Source organism: Vespa crabro, chromosome 17 (genome assembly GCF_910589235.1).
Source record: "Vespa crabro chromosome 17, iyVesCrab1.2, whole genome shotgun sequence".
NCBI lineage: Eukaryota > Metazoa > Arthropoda > Insecta > Hymenoptera > Vespidae > Vespa > Vespa crabro.
In genome coordinates, this window is record NC_060971.1 from 1,019,040 (window position 1) to 1,040,000 (window position 20,961).

The 20,961-nt window shown below is 30.9% G+C and overlaps 1 protein-coding gene across 5 annotated transcripts in view; it reads left to right on the plus strand.

Annotated features, from left to right (window-relative positions):
* LOC124430025 (frequenin-1) overlaps window positions 1-20,961 on the plus strand; it is a 31,178-nt gene that overhangs the window by 7,126 nt on the left and 3,091 nt on the right. For 4 of the 5 annotated variants that reach the window (XM_046976014.1, XM_046976015.1, XM_046976013.1 and 1 more), the window contains exons 3-8: window positions 12,578-12,602; window positions 12,742-12,790; window positions 13,013-13,102; window positions 13,336-13,414; window positions 14,020-14,108; window positions 15,991-20,961. The exon at window positions 15,991-20,961 is cut by the window's right edge and continues 3,091 nt beyond it. In XM_046976014.1, the coding sequence (XP_046831970.1) occupies window positions 12,578-12,602; window positions 12,742-12,790; window positions 13,013-13,102; window positions 13,336-13,414; window positions 14,020-14,108; window positions 15,991-16,158 (500 nt within the window). In that variant the 3' untranslated portion in view covers window positions 16,159-20,961. The remainder of the gene's footprint in view (window positions 1-12,577; window positions 12,603-12,741; window positions 12,791-13,012; window positions 13,103-13,335; window positions 13,415-14,019; window positions 14,109-15,990) is intronic. The other variant, XR_006943625.1, reaches the window with a different exon arrangement.

Genomic DNA, 20,961 nt, shown 5'->3' on the forward strand with positions numbered 1-20,961 from the left:
CTCTCTCTTCTCCCTTTTCTATAAATCTAATTTTAATTGAATCGATTATATACTACAACGTGCATATTTACTTATTACACTTTTTCCATAAAGTTTTCTATATTTTAAGATGTTTCTTCGATTTTTGTCTATTACGTTTGAAAAATATAGTTAATGTTTGTCCATCAAACATTACCTGTGCGGGAGGATTCGAAGGTCGATCGATAATGATGCAGTAGCATCAGTTTGTCTAGATATTACACGTGTGCACAAGTGTGGCTGAACAATTACCGGTCCGGTTGCCTCGACGACCCTTCATTTTCCAACTTCTGAGAGCACTCGCTCATCTGTAAAACGATGTAATCCTCTCTACAATGTTTCTCGTTTTTTCAAAACGAGCTTGGAATGCTTTTTAAATTTTTACTAATCATTTTTTTCTATTTTTTCTCCTTCATTATTATTGTTTATGACACGAGATATTATATGTATTAACGTTTTTTAAATTCTTATATATTTGTTTATTTAGCAATTAAAATCTCTTAAGAGAATTCATTTTCAACGATGTTTTATATCATTTTTTTGAATGTTTTATTATTAAAATGTTTATCTTTTATCATGAATCTGTATTCTTGTAAAATATAAATACAATACGATCTCTCAATTATATCAATTATCAAAATGCTTTGTCGTATTATCCGAACGGTCTATTGCCTTATCGTATCAATATCACATTTCCTACTGAAACAGACATAGCTATTGATATATATTTTATATATATATATACGTATGTATGTATGTATACTATGCAAATAATTCCGAACAGTTCGATCTGAATTTGACGTTTCAGAAAAGGGTTTTGATTTAGGACCTGCAGAGATTTCTGATCGATAAATAACGGTTTAGACAGATTGGAGATTTCATTTGATTTTCTTTGAAATGTAGATATTTAAATTTTTATATTGCATAGAAAAATATTATTGTGAAAATTTATTTAACCGAGTAATTTGATTAGAATTAAATAATAAAGTATTTAACCGATTATAGATTTGATTTTATTACCTAGAAAGTATCTAAATTTTGATAGAAAGAAAAATATATTATTAGAATATTAACTCTTAACCGAATAATTAGATTAGAATGAGGTGATAAAGTATTTTTTTCACTATATTAAACTTTTTGCAGTTAGTCTCGATTGCTATTCACCATGCACTAAGTAAACGAAGTAATGTCAAAGTTCAGTGGAATTAAGAAGTAATATAATGAAATAAGAAACTTATCGAGGAGGTTAATTATTGCGATTAAGTAATACTTTTTATCTAACGAATATTGATTTTTCATCTATGCAGAGAATTTTCACATGAAGAAATATGGTCTCTATAAGTCGACTAACTTTTTGAATGTTTTTCTTTAGAAAAAGAGTAGAGGAGAAAGAGAGAATGAGAGAGAAAAGGAGAAGAAAAATATGTACCTTGCAATTCATTGGAGACACGCTTCGAGCTATTTTCCATTGCTGCTGAGCTCTTCGTTTTTTCTCGACTTATTCAAAATTTAACATAATTTTTGAAAGAAACGCTTTTCTCGAGAGAATAAAAGAAGAAAGAACAAAAATAACAAATAAAGAAGAAGATATATTATTAGAAATTTCATTTCTTTGTTAAATCATATCCTCAAATTCTCCCTTTGTTATAAGGAAAAAAAAATTTCACAGAAAATAAATTGCGAAGCTGTGGAAAATAAAATGACACACACACACACACACTCTCTCTCTCTCTCTCTCTCTCTCTCTCTTTTTTATGACTATTTTCTAATCGAAGCTGAAGATATTGATAAGAAGGAAAAACGGAGATTACAGAATGATCTAGAAGATCTCGTTTGCAATTATCTCAAAGTTAAAATGAAATATCCGAAGCAATTCCGATGTGATCCGGAAGTAAGCTAATGTGTGTTTGAATATTTTGTATCTCCCTGATGTCTTATATACTTATATGTACAACACACACATATGGACGTGTACATAGATAGGTATATATACATACACAGAAAGTTACATTTAGCCCTGAAGCAAAGTCGACGCAATTAATCGCTTGAAGAGCAGCTTAATTGCTACTAATTGACTGAAGTAATCGGACTTTCGGCGTTTCTCATTTCCGATCGGATTTATCGACTTATAGCTTTGCTCAATAGATAGACCCTGTCAATGTCATTTATTTTATCCGGATTATTGGATTATACGATTGAAAAAACAAATAAAATAAAATCAAATAAAATCAAATAAAATTGCGCCAAGTTGATAATCTTATTTGTCTATACCTATATTACGTTGGAATATTAAATGAACGATAATAATTAACAGTCAAATTTTATCATCACTTATTTCATAACAACAGAATATAGTTATAATATTAATCTTTTTTAATTTGCTTTATCTATTTCTACATAGTCTAGAAAGTACTTCAATACTTGGTCTTCTCTCCTTCGCAATAAAATACGATTACGTTGTGGTCGTGTCGATCATCGTGATGACCCTAAAACCACCCTGTTAAATCTCATAATTATCGATCAGGAATAGATCTCGAGAAGACTTCAATCGTATCTTGAAGATGATGGTTCGGTAATAAAATCACCCTGTCATTTCCAAGTAGAAACGGTTCTGATATTAAATTCTATGAGCTACTAACGAATTACTATCACGCTCATAGAGTTAATGCCGTGTGCCTGTAATTCTGTCATTTCTCTCTTCGTAATAGAATTAGAGTTAGAATACGAGATGACGATGGATCCGTACAATATAAGAATGAGAGTGAGAGAGAGGGAGAGAGAGAGAGAGAAAAAGAGAGAGAGAGAAAAAGAGAGAGAGAGAAAGAGAGAGAGAGTGTTAGATACTTTCGCACACTAGAAATGTCCTTTATTCGACCAAAGGAAATTTATGAGACACTATAAAGCACTGGCCCGTGGTTACGATCGTATATACATATACATACATACATACATATATGAGACGAACCTTTCGTGGCTCTAAGCATTTCGTGTATATAAGCAACTCTTACAAGCATTCGAGTTTCCTACAGTGTAAAGTCTTAATGAATAAATCAAAGTGTACAGTCTTGATATTGTATAGTGTGTCTTCCTTGACAAATCATTTGTGAACATACATGAATTCTATATAAATTGATGATAGTATTTTTCTTGCGAATATCCAAATCGAATTTACGAATTACGTCATAGCTTTTTTTTTTTTTATAATATCGAATTATCTCTAATGAACTATTTTTGGAACGGGGGAAGCATCGAAAATTCGATTATTTGAATTAATATAATTTCTATTGTAAAATGTTAAAAGAAAAATGACGAAAGTTCATTAACCCATTTTCATCGTCTCCTAATAATAATATTTGTCTAACTCCGTTTTTAATACGTCGTAAAACAAGAGAGAGAGAGAGAGAGAGAGAGAGAGAGAGAGAGAGAGAGAGAGAGAGAGAGAAAGAGAGAAAATCTACGTTGCTTCGTAAATATTCCATTGGTTCATTTATCAGTCTAGCAAGATTCAGTAAACAAGAAAATAAAAGATTGGCACGTCGACAACGAGAGGAAGATTATTTTGAAAATATTACTAGGGATATAACATGAAAACGACAAATCGCGATTTAACACTTTATCACAGAGCGTTACATCGGATAATTTGTCGATGTAATTTGTTGATATTATGCAAATCATTGATTAATTATTCGAGTTACATATATGAGATTAATATAGAATTATTATAAATTGAAGAAAAATAAATATATACATTTATACATATATCTCTACTATGTATACCTAGAAGAGTTCTTCGTTCAAGTAGAATTTTGTCGGATGGATTACAATGACCTTCAGTAAGGAAAGGATTAATGAAAAATACTACGAATAAGATGAAATTGTGAGTCAATGTATTTTTTTCGACGATCATCGATTTGCCTTTTCGTTTTAATCGTGGATGATCTGACTAATTACTCCGTAGACTTATTAAATTTTTGAATAGAAGCAGAATTATTGATAAATTACTCCATCGATCTTTTTGTCGTTATTATCATTAAAAAATGCTTTATAAACAAACATTTATGTTTTTTGAGGCTCTTAAAGAAGTCTGTTATCTTGCTAGAAAGAATACTCTTGTCACGAACTACCAGACATCTTTCTGAGGATGTTAAAAAAAGAAGAGCTTTTTAACGAGCAAGTTATTTTACTCGACGAACGAGAAGATAAATTGTCAACGCAATTCTTTAAATTTCTATTTAACTGGCAGTTAAATTTCAATCTTGAAAATCATGACAAATTTTCTTTTTTACGAGTTATATTTATTTTTAATATCTGATTATTCATCATTTTTCTACATTATTTTTTGAAGTACTTATGTATTATATTTTTATTTATTTCGAATGAATCACATTGCAAATTTTCGATATGTACGCGTATTGTAAAATATACATGGTTCTTTTAGGATTTTTTCCGGTCGAAATTCATTAGAATATTTCATCACACTTTTTGACATAGTACTAGAAATTATATATATATATATATATATATATATATATATATATATATATATAAAATATATATTATATATTAACAATAGATGGAGAAGAAAAATCAAGATTTATCAAAAAACTAAATTTTTATTGATAACTCACTAACCTCGAGCAGAACTTAAACCGACTCATATATCATAGTCTTTGGAAAATTAAGAGGAAAGCTGACAGCGTCTTTCCAACAAGTTTCTTATCCAGTTTTAGTTAAGACAAGATAAATCGATTATATATTATATCTATCATTTGTTATAATTCGAAGATATATACGTTTGTTTGTGATAAAATCTATGACATGAACAGAGCACACTGTAAGATATTCCAAGCGTGTAAATATTATCTGATATAAAAACAATTATTGGATTTGCCGGTAATTATATGCTATCGAGTGATTGCACTTTTATCTAAAATAAATCATTATCTATAGATTAAAACCTCCAGGCGATCTCTCACGCTAGAGATTTTGTTAACCGATAAGTAGTATAAACAGAAGCGAAATATTTTTTTAATTAAAGCAACTCATGTTACTTTGTTTCCGTTCATAATTATACTTGTACAAGCTTTTTTTATCGTTTATCATTTATCAAATATCATTAATCACTAATTTGCACACTGCAAAAGATAATTAACAAAATATTCAACGAAAATATTGAATATTAATTATTCATCAATATCGAGGAAGGATTTTTATATATATAGAATTTATTTATAAATTTAAATATTGAATTTATATATTTAATTATTAATCAATATCGAGGAAAAGTTCATTAATTAAAACTTTAAACGTCTTGAATTCCTCTCTATATTTGCACAGTTCAATAATTTTAAATAATAAGAAGAAATGCTTTTTATTTTCTTTTTATTCTCTCTCCCTCTCACTCCCTCTGTCTCTCTCTCTCTCTCTCTCTCTCTCTCTCTTTCTCACTCTCTCTTTCTCTTTATTTCTGCATTTATATACAATGTCTTCGGTAAGAACCACTCTTGGTTTTTCTTTAAAGGATACATTTCTTAGGATATATGTCATATTTCTTATGCGCCGTAGCTACGATACGTTTCCCTGTCACATTTTACGAAATTGAATAGTTTTATAAAGATATTTCTATCAGAAAAATGACTACTATGTATATATATACACATTTATATAGCGAGCACATAAGAGGTGTAGAAAGTAAACTATATATTTTCAGAAATGGACCAATATAAGATCTTTAAATAATAAATGTAAAAATATCTTTAAATATATTATGTTCATATCTATATCTATTTATCTATATATCTGTATGATAAAAATTACGATTATCTGTTATTTAGAAAAGAAAGTAGATCCTAATCCATTAACAGGGAATATTATACGTATAAATTAATTTATAATATTAAGTAAAAGAAATTTAAAATATTAGTAAAAAAGTTTTTTAGGAAAGAACGTTTGAAAGTCTTTTTAATGAGAATAAAATGATAATTAGAAATGTTCCTAATAGAACGATAATTACATTTTTTTATTTCTTTACGACGTCGTAATAGAATTCGTACATAATTTAATACAATATGTACATAACATTTTTATGATTTATCGAAGAAGATACAAGTATTCGAGAAGATTATCAAAGTTGTCTTATTATCGTTCTCTCTCTCTCTCTCTCTCTCTCTCTCTCTCTCGAAATATCGATATAAATCGGGCTCGCTGTGCAAACAAATTGCTTGCACGTGTTCAACCTTAAACTTAGAAGCGCTTCGAACATGTTGATCGTCGACAAATTTGTCGATTTATTGGCACATTCTTCTCATTTCTTCGCTGCCAAAACGAGACGCTCGTTTGCCCAAACTACTTTAAAAAGGATCATCAACTCTTATGACGAGCCACAGGAAAGATAAAATGAGTTGCAAGAAAAGTTTTATTAAGGGTTAAGAGGATAAAAAGGATATCGATTTTCTTTATTTTTTTTTTTTTTTTTTCGGGGATATAAAGAATCGCAAAAGTCACGACATATAGAAAATCTTTAAAATCGCTACAACGCTTTATGTCAGGTTAAAACAGTAAACAATCTTACATATTCCTCATTTGTACATACAAAGTGTGTATATAAATTTTATTATATATACATATATATATATAATTTATATACAAGTTCCTATGCTTATGCAATATGTATTTGTATTCTATCCACGCTTCATTTATGTACGCCTGATCTATCCTGCTGCATCCTGATGCGTTTTAAGCTTACCCTCTGTTGTACGTGTGCAAGGACTCGGTCGAGGCCGTTCTCGTAATTTTCTCTCTCTCTCTCTTTCTCTTATTCTTCCTCATTCTCTATATCTCTTACCCTTCCTTATATTCTGTCGTTTTATATTTATTATTATGTTTTTTTTTTAATATTCTAGAAATAGAAAAAAATAAAAAGCTATACAAATATGTGTCTGTAGCTTAAATGGATATTTTTATAATCATTTTTATAAGTACAGTTTCACGGTTTATGTTAATTCTTCAGTTTTGTTAATTTGTTTAATTATTAAATGAAAAGAAAATTATACGAACGTGATATAAATAAACACATATTTCATTATAGTTTTTTTTAATAATACTCGTTTGAATATATATTTTTGTGTTATCTTTTTCTTTTTATTCACAAAGTAATCACTATATAATCTTTAAAATGCATAAAGCATTGATCCATATGTATGACAAAATTTTAATTTCAACATAATAAAAGCTTCAAACCTTTACTCGCACACATTGTTTTAAAATTTTACCCCATCAGTTTACAATAATATAAACAAAAGATTGCATTATTTCAAATATGACATCGAAATTCTTCCTCTTTAATCGTTTAAATTGAATTAAAAAAAAAAAAGAAAGTAAAAAAGAGAGAGGAAGGGAGAAGAACAACAGGAGAGATAGATTAAAGTTGGTTCTTTTGTTACGTCGATAAAAATTCGCTATCAATGTGGCACAATACAGACTGATCAATCAGCTCGTTTATCTTCTTCGAACATTTGACAAGAAACAAAGAGATTTTGTGAACGAGAGAAAGAGAGATGGATTGGAGAAGGGAAGAAAGAAGAAGGGAAAATAAAATAAAATAAACAAAATAGGAGCACGAAATTTATTATTGGTACGGTATAAAAAATCGACGAGAGGAAAATCACAATTTCTGAGAGGCAACTCATTAAATAATCCTCTTGACCTGGCAACTCGTTTTCCGGGAAAAAACTTGATGACTCTTAGGCTTCCCTCTTTTTCTTTCCTTTTCTCTACTTTTTTTTTTTTTTGCTAGAAGAGGTATCTTTAGAATCATGGATTAGAAAAGTTCCGAATTGACGTCTCATGCTCGAAATCGAGCCTCTCTAGGTCCAGGATATGCCGAGTTTCTCTAATTTATTGCGACGGGAAAAGCGAAGAAGATAGTCATCGCGATATCTCGAAAACTTCAGTAAAAAAAAGATGAAGAGGATAATGATGAACCTTTGAGAAAAATTATTTGAATCTTACATCAGAGAAAGAGGGTAACTTACATACACACACATGTAATATACAGAATAGACGATAACTTTCTCGGTAATTTAAAAAATTAATTACTATTTCTCAAAACTTTTTAGATTAATTTTCTTTTTTTAGATTGTAAAACTATAAACTTAACTGCAAGCCAACTATTCTTTATCAACAATATACATATATATAATTGCCTTAATATTGAAAATAGTTTGATACTAACGGTAAGAATTCATACTAATGAATTCTTTCTTTATTGCTCAGTATATAAGAAAGATCAAAATAAACAATAGCACATAACAAAATTACTTAAAATTATGCAATTTTGGCAACTATTTTCCGATAATAAATAATATACCCGTATATTTATCATCTCGATACTCAGAAGATAAACAAATTGAAATAAAATTTTCTATAATTGTCGCCAAAGCTGAACTCGGTCTCGTTTTTCTCATAGAAACGATCCTAACGGCAATTAAGTCTCCTTGGCGTCGAACCAATTACGGTTGCCCTCTTGAGAATGTTCCGGCACGAGTGAGAGAGAGATAGAAATAGAGATGGAGATAGAAATAGAAAAAGAGAAAGACACATTTCCAGAGTCGAGACTTACGTATCTAAGTGTGTTCGTGAAAGAGCAGAGTTTTGCGGTCAGCACGAAACTTTCCTGTCACGGAAATTGTTCGTTAAAGGGAGCTACGAAACCTTCTCTCTCTCTCTCTCTCTCTCTCTCTCTCTCACTCATACTTTCACACGCATACACACACTTTGAGCTTGCGATAATAATTAGTTTTATTACCTAAAAGCGAAAAGTATCTTGGATTTGGGGAACTTTTAGCTGACTTTAGTTGGTTCCTTTTTCTTTCTTTTTATTTTCTTTTTTTTTGGATTTTTTGTTAATATCGAATTTTGGGAACAAAAAAGAAACGTTATATTCATATATAGTGAAATGTTACATAAGAAAAATTTCGAAAGAAAAATTCTTATCACTTCGATCGTTCTTTAGAGTCTTCCTACTTTAAAATGAAATTTTGTTTACCCTAGCAAAACTGCTATACTACACGGTACTCGGAGACAAATGTTAGGTACTTGATATAGGTATATACATATAGGTATATACATATAGGTATATAAATATAGGTATATACATACATATATATATATATATATATATATATATATATATATATCAAAGCTCATTTGCATGGTTATAGGAGTATTTTATACCCCATAGCAACTCCTTGGGAATGACGATCGGTTTTCGCTCTGTGCTTCTTTCCTCAACCCCCCCCCCCCCTCACTCTATCTCTCTAAATATTCCCATATATGTATTCTGTTACATTTTTTCATTTGTCTGTCTCCTTTATAGATTCCTTTCTTTCACTTATATTTATGTAAATAGATATCTACATACATATGTATATCTTCTGTAATAAAGAGAGCTTTTTATTATTAGAAAGGTTCCAACATGTTTTCTCTCACGATAAGATATTATCTATATAATATCTACTATTTTCAAGCTATCTTATATTATCTTTATGTTCTATCTTTGAAGAATAAATATTATTGTCTATATCGAGAATGTATAGTATTGTATAAATACATAAATATATGTATAAATCATTATATTTTTTCCTATAAGACGATATGTGGGATTTGTTTTATAGAAATGATAGGTATTATATATAACAAATTTATAATACAATTTCGTATTATTTATTGTATTTTTAGCTCCAATCTTCGTAAAAATAACTTCATTTTTCAACAATTCAATTTTCGATAGATACGCAATAATATATATTTTTCTCTGTAAAATATGGAATAATAGAAAGATGACATAAAATATATATAAAAATGACAATTGTCATTAATTATTGTCAGCGAATAATTTCGCCAGAAGCAACTCTCATAAATAATCAAAGCTAATCTTCTAGAGGCAATAAACACGATCGTCGCGAAATACGTTTCGTTAATTATACCTATAAAGCTTTAACACCTAGACTTATAATGACGCGATACGATTAAAACGATCGTAGAAACAGGAAATAGGTTTGTTAATAATTTTGGAGAAATGCTTCCTGACTTTTTCCACTTGAGAAAATGTTAGATATTATCTATCTATTGTACATTGGATAAATCTTGATAATATTGAAGATATTGGCAATATCCATTATTATATCTTTAATATCTTATTGTTTAGTTTCTTGTGAAAAAGATTAATGAAAAGAACTAGTTTCATTGTCATCGTAATCTCAAAGGAACTGATGGTATATATTATAAAAATGAGAAGGTACACTGTTATATCACTTTTCGAAATCGCGTTACATCGTGTTACACAGAGACTATCGGGATGGACCGCATTGCGGAAAGTTAGTTCAGGAACGGATCGACTTAACGATATAATTTTTCATTTTCTAGGACACACACAATTTTCAAACTTTTTCTCGATATGTTTTAAAAATATAAATCTTTTACCGATCGTGAGATTTCGTTAAGTTTTATGGTGAAACGACCGGTGTGAAACAAAAGCTATTCGAATGAAATATGAAGAAAAAAGGAAAATCTTCCAAAGGAAAAAGAACAGGGGTTAGCAGATTTTTTGAATAATATTATTTCTTGAACTGAATTTGTAAATAACCTAAAGGAAGTTAATTTACGACCAAAACGAGTACAGCTAGCTTCCGAACAAAACGAAACCTTCTTTACTTTCGCCATTCGCATTGCTATGCAAAGATTCTCGAGCTCCAAGAGTTGTTGCATGATTTCTATGCTACACACACACACACACACACACACATACATACACATGCAGATATACCTACTCGCGTGTATGTCGAACATAGTAGGTAACGATGCGATATCCTGTGGGAGGTAAAAGTAGTTAACTTATAGCGTATATTTCCGGTCACGTAACATTTTCGACATTTGCAAAGCTCACTATAATCAAACGGAAAACAGAAGAAGAATGTAAATTCACTAAGAACATTATTTAATATTATCATATAAATTTACAATTGTTATGCCAATTAACGAATAATATTTGATTATCTATTGTTGTTCCTCGGTATAAGGATACAAGAGAGAAAGAGTTATAGGTAATTGACAAAAGCAAGGATAGAAGAGACAAACACCCTTTCAAATTCTTCTTATTGACCTTGTCACGTTCGCTACATGATCTTGCACGCAAATTCTTTGAGAAATTTATCGGCCATCGTGATTAAAAGTGACATTGAGGTGGACAACGTATACGCTCAAGGAATTGGGCCACCCACGATTTATTGATTTTACGAGCGTTGGTCCTCGGTCAAATTTTTTTTCCCCTCCCGCTCCTCTCCCACTCTCGTAAAAAGTCAATATTTCCGAATCAACATTTCAGACAGAGTAAATACGATTGTTTGGCGGATTATCCTTGGACGAGAAAAGTTTCTACGAAACTTTTAGACGAACGAAACTTTGAGATAACATTTCTTAGGATACCTAATTTAATAATGATCCCTCGATGAGAGAATGATCAAAGGATAAGTTTTTTAAATTTATTTTTAAATGAGAAAACAAAAATTTAATTAATTCATTTAAATAACGTCTATTGTCAAAAGAATCCTGCATAGACGCTGCATTTCTGTCTCTCTCTTTTTACCTTCTTCTTTCTACATATACCTTAACCACAGTTATCGATTGTCTTTCTCGACAATATCCACGAAGAGAAGAGACTGGTCATCTCGAAATGAATTGAATTTATCGATGAACCGATGGACTGCATTGCGGTGACTTTTCCAACGCAACAGAACTATTCCATTGGATTGGAAGGAGTGCTGCCAAGGGCTCGTTTCGACCACTTCGCTCTTTGGGAAAGCAAACGCCGCGTTCGAATGATTAACTCTTTTCACTCTCTCTCTCTCTCTCTCTATCTATCTATCTTTATCGTGCACCTTTAGTTCTGAATTCTATCGAGAGAAATTCTTTCCAAGATGTTTCCTATCATTTCTTCCTATAAATTTTTTCTCACATTTCCCTCTTCGCCCTTCCGTGTATATAGATATATTGCATTTAATCTTTTACAATGTCATACGCGCGCATAATTCTCAATTTACGAAGTCATATTTTTGTAGTCTTTATATCTTTCACCGAATATATTATAATTATACTATTAATATTGTAGCATTATAGCGTAATTTATATAATATACTATCATACTAGTATATAAATTTTTTTTTTTATATAAACGATAAAAAATTAGAATTACAAAGAGTTTTTAATTAACGGTGATTAAAGATCTTCCATTTCGATGCAATAAGGATTTGTTTCATTCATTTCAATCGCGATATTCCCTCGAGTTTTTGGATTTTCAAATCCAACTCGCGTCCCATTAGATTTATAGAGAAAATCCGTTAGCTCGATAAATCAAAGTACTTGATCGTTGATACGCAAGGACACACTCTGTGTTTGGCGCTCGCGATAATTCTTTTATTCGGAATTTTTCTCTTTCTATCTCTGTCTCACTTTTACCATAAAACTAAATCATGATTCTTCATTTTTCTTTATTTTGTTTCAGTCACCGAGAAGGAGATTCGGCAGTGGTAAGTTTGACAAATAAATTCTCAATAAATCGATAAAAAAATTTTTAACGCGAATTAAAACGTAAATTTATATTATATTACTATAATAAACTATTATAGTACTTTTTATCCATCATCGATTTCATTTAATTCTTCCCAGGCACAAAGGATTTCTCAAGGATTGTCCAGACGGTCTATTAACTGAAGAGGTAAATGATCAATGTGCAATTTCATGAGGATTAATGTAAATTTTGTCGACTACTTTATCGTCACGAAAAAACAAAAAGGAATAAATAAATAAATAAATAAACAAATAAGTGAAAAATAAAAAAAATCGTGAAATTACGTAGACATGTGTAACATACGGAACATTTACGTTCGAAATAGTTTCTATGCAGGAATCTACAGATTTTCCCTTCTTTCGATTTCAGGGTTTTATTAAGATCTATAAGCAGTTCTTTCCCCAAGGTGATCCTTCCAAGTTTGCCTCGCTAGTCTTCAGGGTATTCGATGAGAACAGCGTGAGTGTCACCAAAGTATAATATAAGAGATGTCTCGCATCTTGACTTTGATATAAAATCATTAGAGTTTCAGTCACAAACGTGATTTCCCGTCTATGGAAAAATACTTTTCAATTATAATTTCAACTTGTTCGATATCGTTTCGAGTCAATTTACGTATATACCTATGTAAAACGACAATGATAAAGCGATAAGAAAATGAAAGCTCTTAATAAGTATGACATTTCTTTTAGGATGGCACGATAGAATTTGAAGAATTCATAAGAGCTCTCTCTGTTACGTCACGAGGAAAATTGGACGAGAAGCTGCATTGTAAGTAACTAGCGAATAAATAGGAAATGGGGGATCCTTTTCTCGAGGAAATAAACTTTATCCTTGTGAGATAAAAGAGAAAAGATTTTCTTTATTTCTGACAACAAAAAAAAAGAAAAAAAAATAAACTCTTGTATAAGGTTTAATCCTTCATAACGACCTGTTACTTTCAAATTATTTTTCAATCTTATTTCATTTTATTGTGTCTATTTTATTATTTCAATCTTATTTCAATATTATTCATTTATATATATATATATAAACGGCTCTCACGCATTGGATACATAATTTATTTATAGACACGATAAAATGATTGAATGATTTTCGATGAAAATGATTATTTCTTTCGCACGTGTTTCTACATATACATACATATATATATATATATATATATATATATATATATATATATATATATATAAACGGCTCTCACGCATTGGATACATAATTTATTTATAGACACGATAAAATGATTGAATGATTTTCGATGAAAATGATTATTTCTTTCGCACGTGTTTCTACACACACATATATATATATATATATATATATATTTTTTTTTTTTTCTTTAAAATATCATCTCGATTTCTCTACTCGTCTTACAGGGGCCTTTCGATTGTACGACGTTGACGACGACGGCTTTATCACGAGAGAGGAAATGTATGATATCGTCGATGCGATATATCAAATGGTGGTAAGTACCGAGCTCAAAGTAGAAACGACTGCTTGTTTGCAAAAAAACAGAGGAAAAAAAGCATTATATACTTCATGGCAGAACGAGATAAAACGTTTTATCATCTATTTTTTGTTCCTCTCGTTACTCGTATAGCCAATGGTAATCGTTCCAACTTTTCTGACTCTATGTATACAAACACACACACACACACAAATATATATATATATATAATAGGATATATATATATATACACGCATATACAATGTATGTACATGTGTGTGCATTCAGTTTAGATACTCACTTTCTCAAATCAAATAAATTTTCTTAAATTTTTACAAGCATGTTCAGAACTGAAGAAAAAAATGTTTTCTATTTTTTATCTGCGTATCCGTTCAATTTTTATCGCAGTACAAAAATGCAGTTTATTTTTTTTTTTTTCCTTATACAAAAGAGATAATGCATTTATTACGTTATGCATTCTTGTATCTTTGACCTATCCTTACTACATTTGATCTAAAATATTTTATTCGCGTATTAAATTTCACAATAGTGAATAAACTTTTATATAAAAAAACAAGCTTTTGGTCAACATTATTTGTAAAAAGTAATTATATAATTGCGTTAATATTATTAAAAAATAAAAATTTAAAATTTGTCATTTTTTTATGGGTTCGGTATAGCTTTTCAGTATTTCTTAAGGTATCTCCTTTTTTTTTTTAAATCAAGTCGAAACGTCGAGAGGTCGAACTCGGAATTGAGAATCGAGCTATTTGTGGAAATTCTAGAGCGAAATGTTATCGCGACGACGAGTGGCCCGATCGATCGCGTTCCGACGAATCGAGACGGTTCCAAAGAGAAAAGAGAGAAAGAGAAAGAGAGAGAGAGAGAGAGAGAGAGAGAGAGAGAGAGAGAGAGAGAGAAGTTAATTGAGCTTCGCAAGCTTCTCCATAGAAGACTCGATGAGACCAAGATGATTAGACGAACGACCGTCTTGCTTTACTAGAATTATTATTTTTTAACGAACTTTTATCATCGTAACTTGTTTAAAAATATTTCTATTTCGAAATTATCACGTGAAAAATATTTTTCAAAGAAATTTTCAAATTTTCATAAATCTCAATATATCTATAGCAAATATTATCAAACGTTTTGAATGATCTAAAGCGGATGAAACAAACTGAAAAAATGGCAATCAAAGGTAACAATTGTAAAATTTACGTATGTATATCCATTGACGTAGTCATTGTTCAAGCAACGTGGCCCTCTTTAACGGGAAGTTACGTCGTGCAACTCGGCCATGATCTGCATTTTAATTTTAAAGGGAATAGTATGAAGCAAGAATCGTTGAAATTATATCGCATAATCGTGAAAGCCCATAATTACGTCGGTAGCGTAACGTTGAATTCGACGTAATACAAATTCAATTTCTTCGTTTGATTTATTTTCATTTTATCCACGAGTCACTTTCTCTCCCTCTATCTCTCTCTCTACTTGAAATAAAATTGACTTGCAATTAGGTAAAATCAAAAGCTCGTCTCTTCGTCCTTGAACATTGGCGCATCGCTTTTTCTTTCTGTTTTCAATTTTCGCTCTTTGGAGTAGTTAAATTTTATACGTATGGCAGAAATCGTACGTAAATGATGAACATGTATATTATCGTAATGAATCGATCTTTTGATTAATTATATCCTGAAGAGAGTACGATTTAATCTTTCTCTCGAAATTTCTTTGAAAAATAAAACGAGATATTTATAAAGATATTATCTAGAAAAAAAAAGATAAATGTAACGCAAGAAGATTTAGCAAAAATTAATGTTTTGGAAAACGTAAGAGAAGGAATGGGAAAAAAAAAAGAAATATATGTATATATATACAGAAAAAAATCCGTGTTATTTTTTAGGGACAACAACCACAAGCAGAAGACGAGAACACGCCGCAGAAAAGGGTGGACAAAATATTCGATCAAATGGACAAGAATCACGACAATAAGCTTACTCTTGAAGAATTTCGAGAGGGTAGCAAAGCGGACCCACGAATCGTCCAAGCTTTATCATTGGGCGGCGAGTAACCGTTCGCTAAAAGTTATTACCAGGAACGACAGACGAGATCCTTCGATCTTCTATTCGTGTCGAGAGATTACGTCGTCGTCGATTTGATTTATCCAAATCCGTGGAAAGGAAGAGCGGAGACGAGAGAATATAGCGTCGCGCATCACGGGGGAAGATAATCGAAATGAAAAGAAAAAAAAAATAAGAGAAGAATATTGAGGGAAAGGTAAAAAAAGAAAAAAAGAAAAAGAAAAAAGGGACGGAAAGAGAGACAAAAACAAAAAAAAAGTAATACGAAGAAGAAATGAGATGGAGTGCCCAAAAGATATTTATCAACGATCATCCAGTTCGCGTCCCAGTATTTTTCCCGATCCTCGGCTTTGTTCGCTTTGTTGATTGATACGTTTGGGAAATCACAATGATGCTTAAAATAAGTGTCAGCGTGTATTAGAGAAAGAAAAAAAGAAGAAGAAGAAAAAGATGAGGGAGTAAAAGAATAACAAAAATGTTCGTTGCGTATCCTTCGAGAGAAATAATATGGAATATATATGTTGAGGCTTAAAAAATATTAAAGCTTTCTTCGCGGACAGAAAAACGATGATATTTTCATCGTTGTGTGGAATATTATCGGCTAAACCGCTTTTCTTCCTTCGTTTAATCGTGCGAACATGCATTAGATCGTGAAATGAAATGTGTGAAAGAAGGAAGGAAGGAAAGTCGAGGGAAATATCGCGAATGTAAGGGAGGATTAGCTGGGGGAAAAGAAGGGAGGGAAACCGTGCCTTCTCATCGATCCTCGTCTTTATCGGTTATAACGTTCTCAGCGTGTCGTGGAATATGCGCGTCGAACGAATGCGTACTTTTATCGAGGAAGAAAAGAAGAGAAAAGAAAAGGAGAAAAGAAAAGGTAGAAAGTAGGAAAGAAAGAAAAAGAGGGAGGGAGGGAGGGGGTAAATAGAGGTAGTCGAGAAGGAAACGAAAAGGGCATTTAAAGATAGAAATAAAAGAGAAAAAAATTTACAAACGAAAGCTTTTCTTCAAATTCGCGTGTATTCGTCGAATAAAAGAAGGAAAAGGAAGAGGGAAAGAAGGATCGTAGAAAGTTGAATTTTTCAAGGACGAGGATCGCGACCAAGCGGTCTCGTCTGTTTTACATATTTGTGTCTACCACGATGAACAAAAAGTTTCTTCCTTTTTTTCCTTTTCGTCCTTTTTCTTTTTTTCCTTTCTTTTCCTTTTTTTTTTTAATGACGCAAAGGATCGTTGGTGAGTCCTGAAAAATTAGATTTTGATCTGTCAGTGGCATCCTACTGTTACACACTAAACGATTATCAATTATTATTATTATTATTATTATTATTATTATTATTATTATTATTATTATTATTATTATTATTATTATTATTATTATTATTATTATTATTATTATTATTATTATCGTTATCTAACAGCTATCTATGTAATACCGTTATATTATATTATTACTGTTTACACGGCTGATCTCTCTAAAATCTTCTGTCTAACGCGTTCTTATGGAAAAAAAAGAAACTATATTTCCTTAAAAGAATACATTAGAAAAAAAATCTTTTTAAACGAATAATAGAAATTAGTAGTTTATGTACCTATCTATCTATCTATCTATCTATCATCTATCTATCTATCTATCTATACATATATCTGTAAATGTAGGAAATAATCTCTGAAATGTAGGGGAAAATTTAAATCGATTTTCAACGTGACGTATTCAAGCACCGTGTTATAATTTTATTCTCCGTTTCGTAATTGGATATCTCTGACTGTCGAGTTCGACGATGCATGAACACTTTCTGATACCAATACGACGATTTTATCTCACCAAATGCAATACAGTCCAGCTCTTGTCGTTATTTACCTAATGTTAGATATACCTATATACGTATATACCAACGGTATCGTATCGCTGGTAAAAAGGGTGGAAAAGTAAAGTACTATCTTCGATTATTGGAAAAACTTATGCCCAAGTGACGTAATTTAAAGATACTCCAAGATTTCTGTCTACGGTTCAATCCGAGTAGTCTATCCTAAGATAGAAAAGATGATTCTTACAGATTTGGAAAGTTGCCCGCGTTCGCACTGTGATGTCCCACCACAAATCCTTCTAAATTATAAATGTGTTAGGCGAGGAACTTTTTGATAGATCGAAAATATGATAGTAAGTTATAATTTGCAATTTTTTTTTCTTCTCTTACTCGAGGGAATTAACTAGACGCAATCTTTACTCTTCTTCTTCTTTTCATCTTATTATTTTTATTAAACATTATTCTCGTAAACAGTAATTTCCGAAAGTATTACCAAGAACTTGATTGCATTAAATTATTCAAAATAAACTTACGCGTTGGGAAAAATAAAATAAAATACAATTCTTTCGAAAAAGTACCACATGTAGCAGCTAACGTATATTTCTTTTTTCGCGTTAATTAATCTATAGATTTCGGAGAATTTTCGGCGTGCCAAGAACTCTATTTCTTTTTCCTTTTTTTTTTTTTCTTTTCATATCATCGATATTCAAAAAAACTTCGATCATGAAAACTTTCCGAAAGGCAAATCCGAATGGATTTAAATCGCACCTTCGTCTTTACATCTTGAACGATCGAGGAAGATCGATTTACGAGGATTCGTAGAATTTTCTTTCCCTCTCCTATTCTCCGATTTCATCTTTCCTCTTTCTCTCTTCCATTCGACGTTATTTCCTTTTCCTCTGTAAAATGAACTTTCGAAAGGAACTCGGAGACTTCGGCTACGCTTTTAAAACTCTGTAAAAAGTATAAAAATATCTTTCAACGCGAAACTCGTTCGTTTATCGTGCGCGCAAATTCTTCAGCAAAGCTGAAGAAATGAGGAAGCTTCGGTGTGAGGATTAAAATTCGACTCAGGAGAAAAGTTCTTCTTTATGAAGAATTTTATCAAAACCGAAGAGAAAAAAACAAGAAAAACCACGAAGGAAAAAAGTTCGAGAAAGAGTAGGCTAAATTTTTTTTGAACGAATTTCGAATTTTCTCTTTCTCCCTCCTTTCCTCCCTCTTTCTCTCTCCCTTCCTCCCTCTTTGTCTCTTCTCCTTTCCCTTTTCTCTTTCTCTTTCTTTGAAAATTAAAGCCTTCTTGTTTCTTTTGTCTTTTTTCTTGTTTTTGCTTAGCCCGGCAGAAAAACCGCAATCGCATCGATATTGGCAAATTTCCCACGAAATACTTTTTACCTTGGCAGCATTCAACGAGATTACGTTAGCAAATATTATCCGACGAATTTCCACACTTTTTGTACATTTTTTTTCTCTCTCTCTCTCTCTCTTTCTCTCTTTTTCTTTCTCTTTTTACTTTATCTCGCCGATTTTATTCTTCTACGATTGTCTATGATCTTAGGCATAAAACTAGGAAGAAAAGAAAAATTAAAAAATAAGAATCTCGTCGCATAAAATGGTTAAAAACGAGAAATCTGTGCTTATTAGCAATCACGGTTAAGTTAAAAAAAAGCACGCAGCTCAATGTGTTTCACGTATATAAATGCATATGAACTTATATATATATATATATATATATTTTTATCACTTACAGGATTACTAGATATAGAAATAACGCAAGAGTTTATTAATTAAATACTAAGAACTTCGATTTATTATAGAATTTTTACCGGCAAATCAAATAGTTTTTCTAGTTACATATCTAATATCTTGCTTGCTTCTAATAATAATTGTTCGCTACATCTTTAGGTTTATTTTCTACACAAAAGATATATTTCAAAAGGCCTGTGCTGTGTATTTCTGTAATCGTTAAAAGAGACGAAATGCAACAATGACAAACATTTTTTATCGATCGAATGAAAAATACTGTCTGTTTGGGCAGGAAGATACATTTTAACTTAGGAAAGATGAATGAGATACAAGAATTAAGAATCGTAGCAATAATAACAGTAAAAAGAAAAAAAAAGAAGAAGACAAAAAGAAACTTTGAATGCAGTCGTTTAAGTGTTTTAATAAAATAAGAAACGAAGAACAATCTCGATCATTTCGAAACGAATGAGATTTCACGATTATCTACGTTTCGAATGATTCATCTAAAACCAAAGAAATGAAATAAAAAATTTTCAAATTTTACGCCGAGATCGTAAGATAATCTTGAAAGATAAGCAGAGAGAGAGAGAGAGAGAGAGAGAGAGAGAGACAGACAGACAGACAGACAGAAATATACATACGAATGAAAATACAGGGGTGAGGGTGAAAAGTTTCTAGATCAATTCGAAAATCAAATTACACTTTTTTCCGAAACTTTTTAGGCTAATTTCCTTTTTTTTTCAGATTGTACAACTGTCACAGGAACTTTTGGTCCACCCTGTAGAATCGATTTCTTAGGTATATTACGTAAATAAGGTATTCTTTTACCAACTGCCAGAAAAAGAGAGAAAAAAAAAGTAAAAACGAGTGAACGAGCGAACGTGCTGTTATATGTATATTTTTCTATCTCGTTTCTATTATACAGGGTGATTCAATGACTTTGTTACGTACTTTTAAACATCTCGTTTGATAATTACTACATAATAGAACGTGATGTGTGTTATCAAAATGCTTTCTCCAACCATAGTTTTTAATCTAAGGGGTTGTGGTAAATCATTGTTTTGTTTTTAATGTAAGCTTTGTTTTTGAACGTTTTTGGAGTATGTCACGTTCTGTAATTAACAAACGAAATGAATTCCTATATGAACAGTCGTTCATAATGATCTCCTCTATCGGCCTTAAAAGTTTTTAAAAGAAAATCACAGAATCACCCTGTATATTCTCTTCGTTGACGCTGTA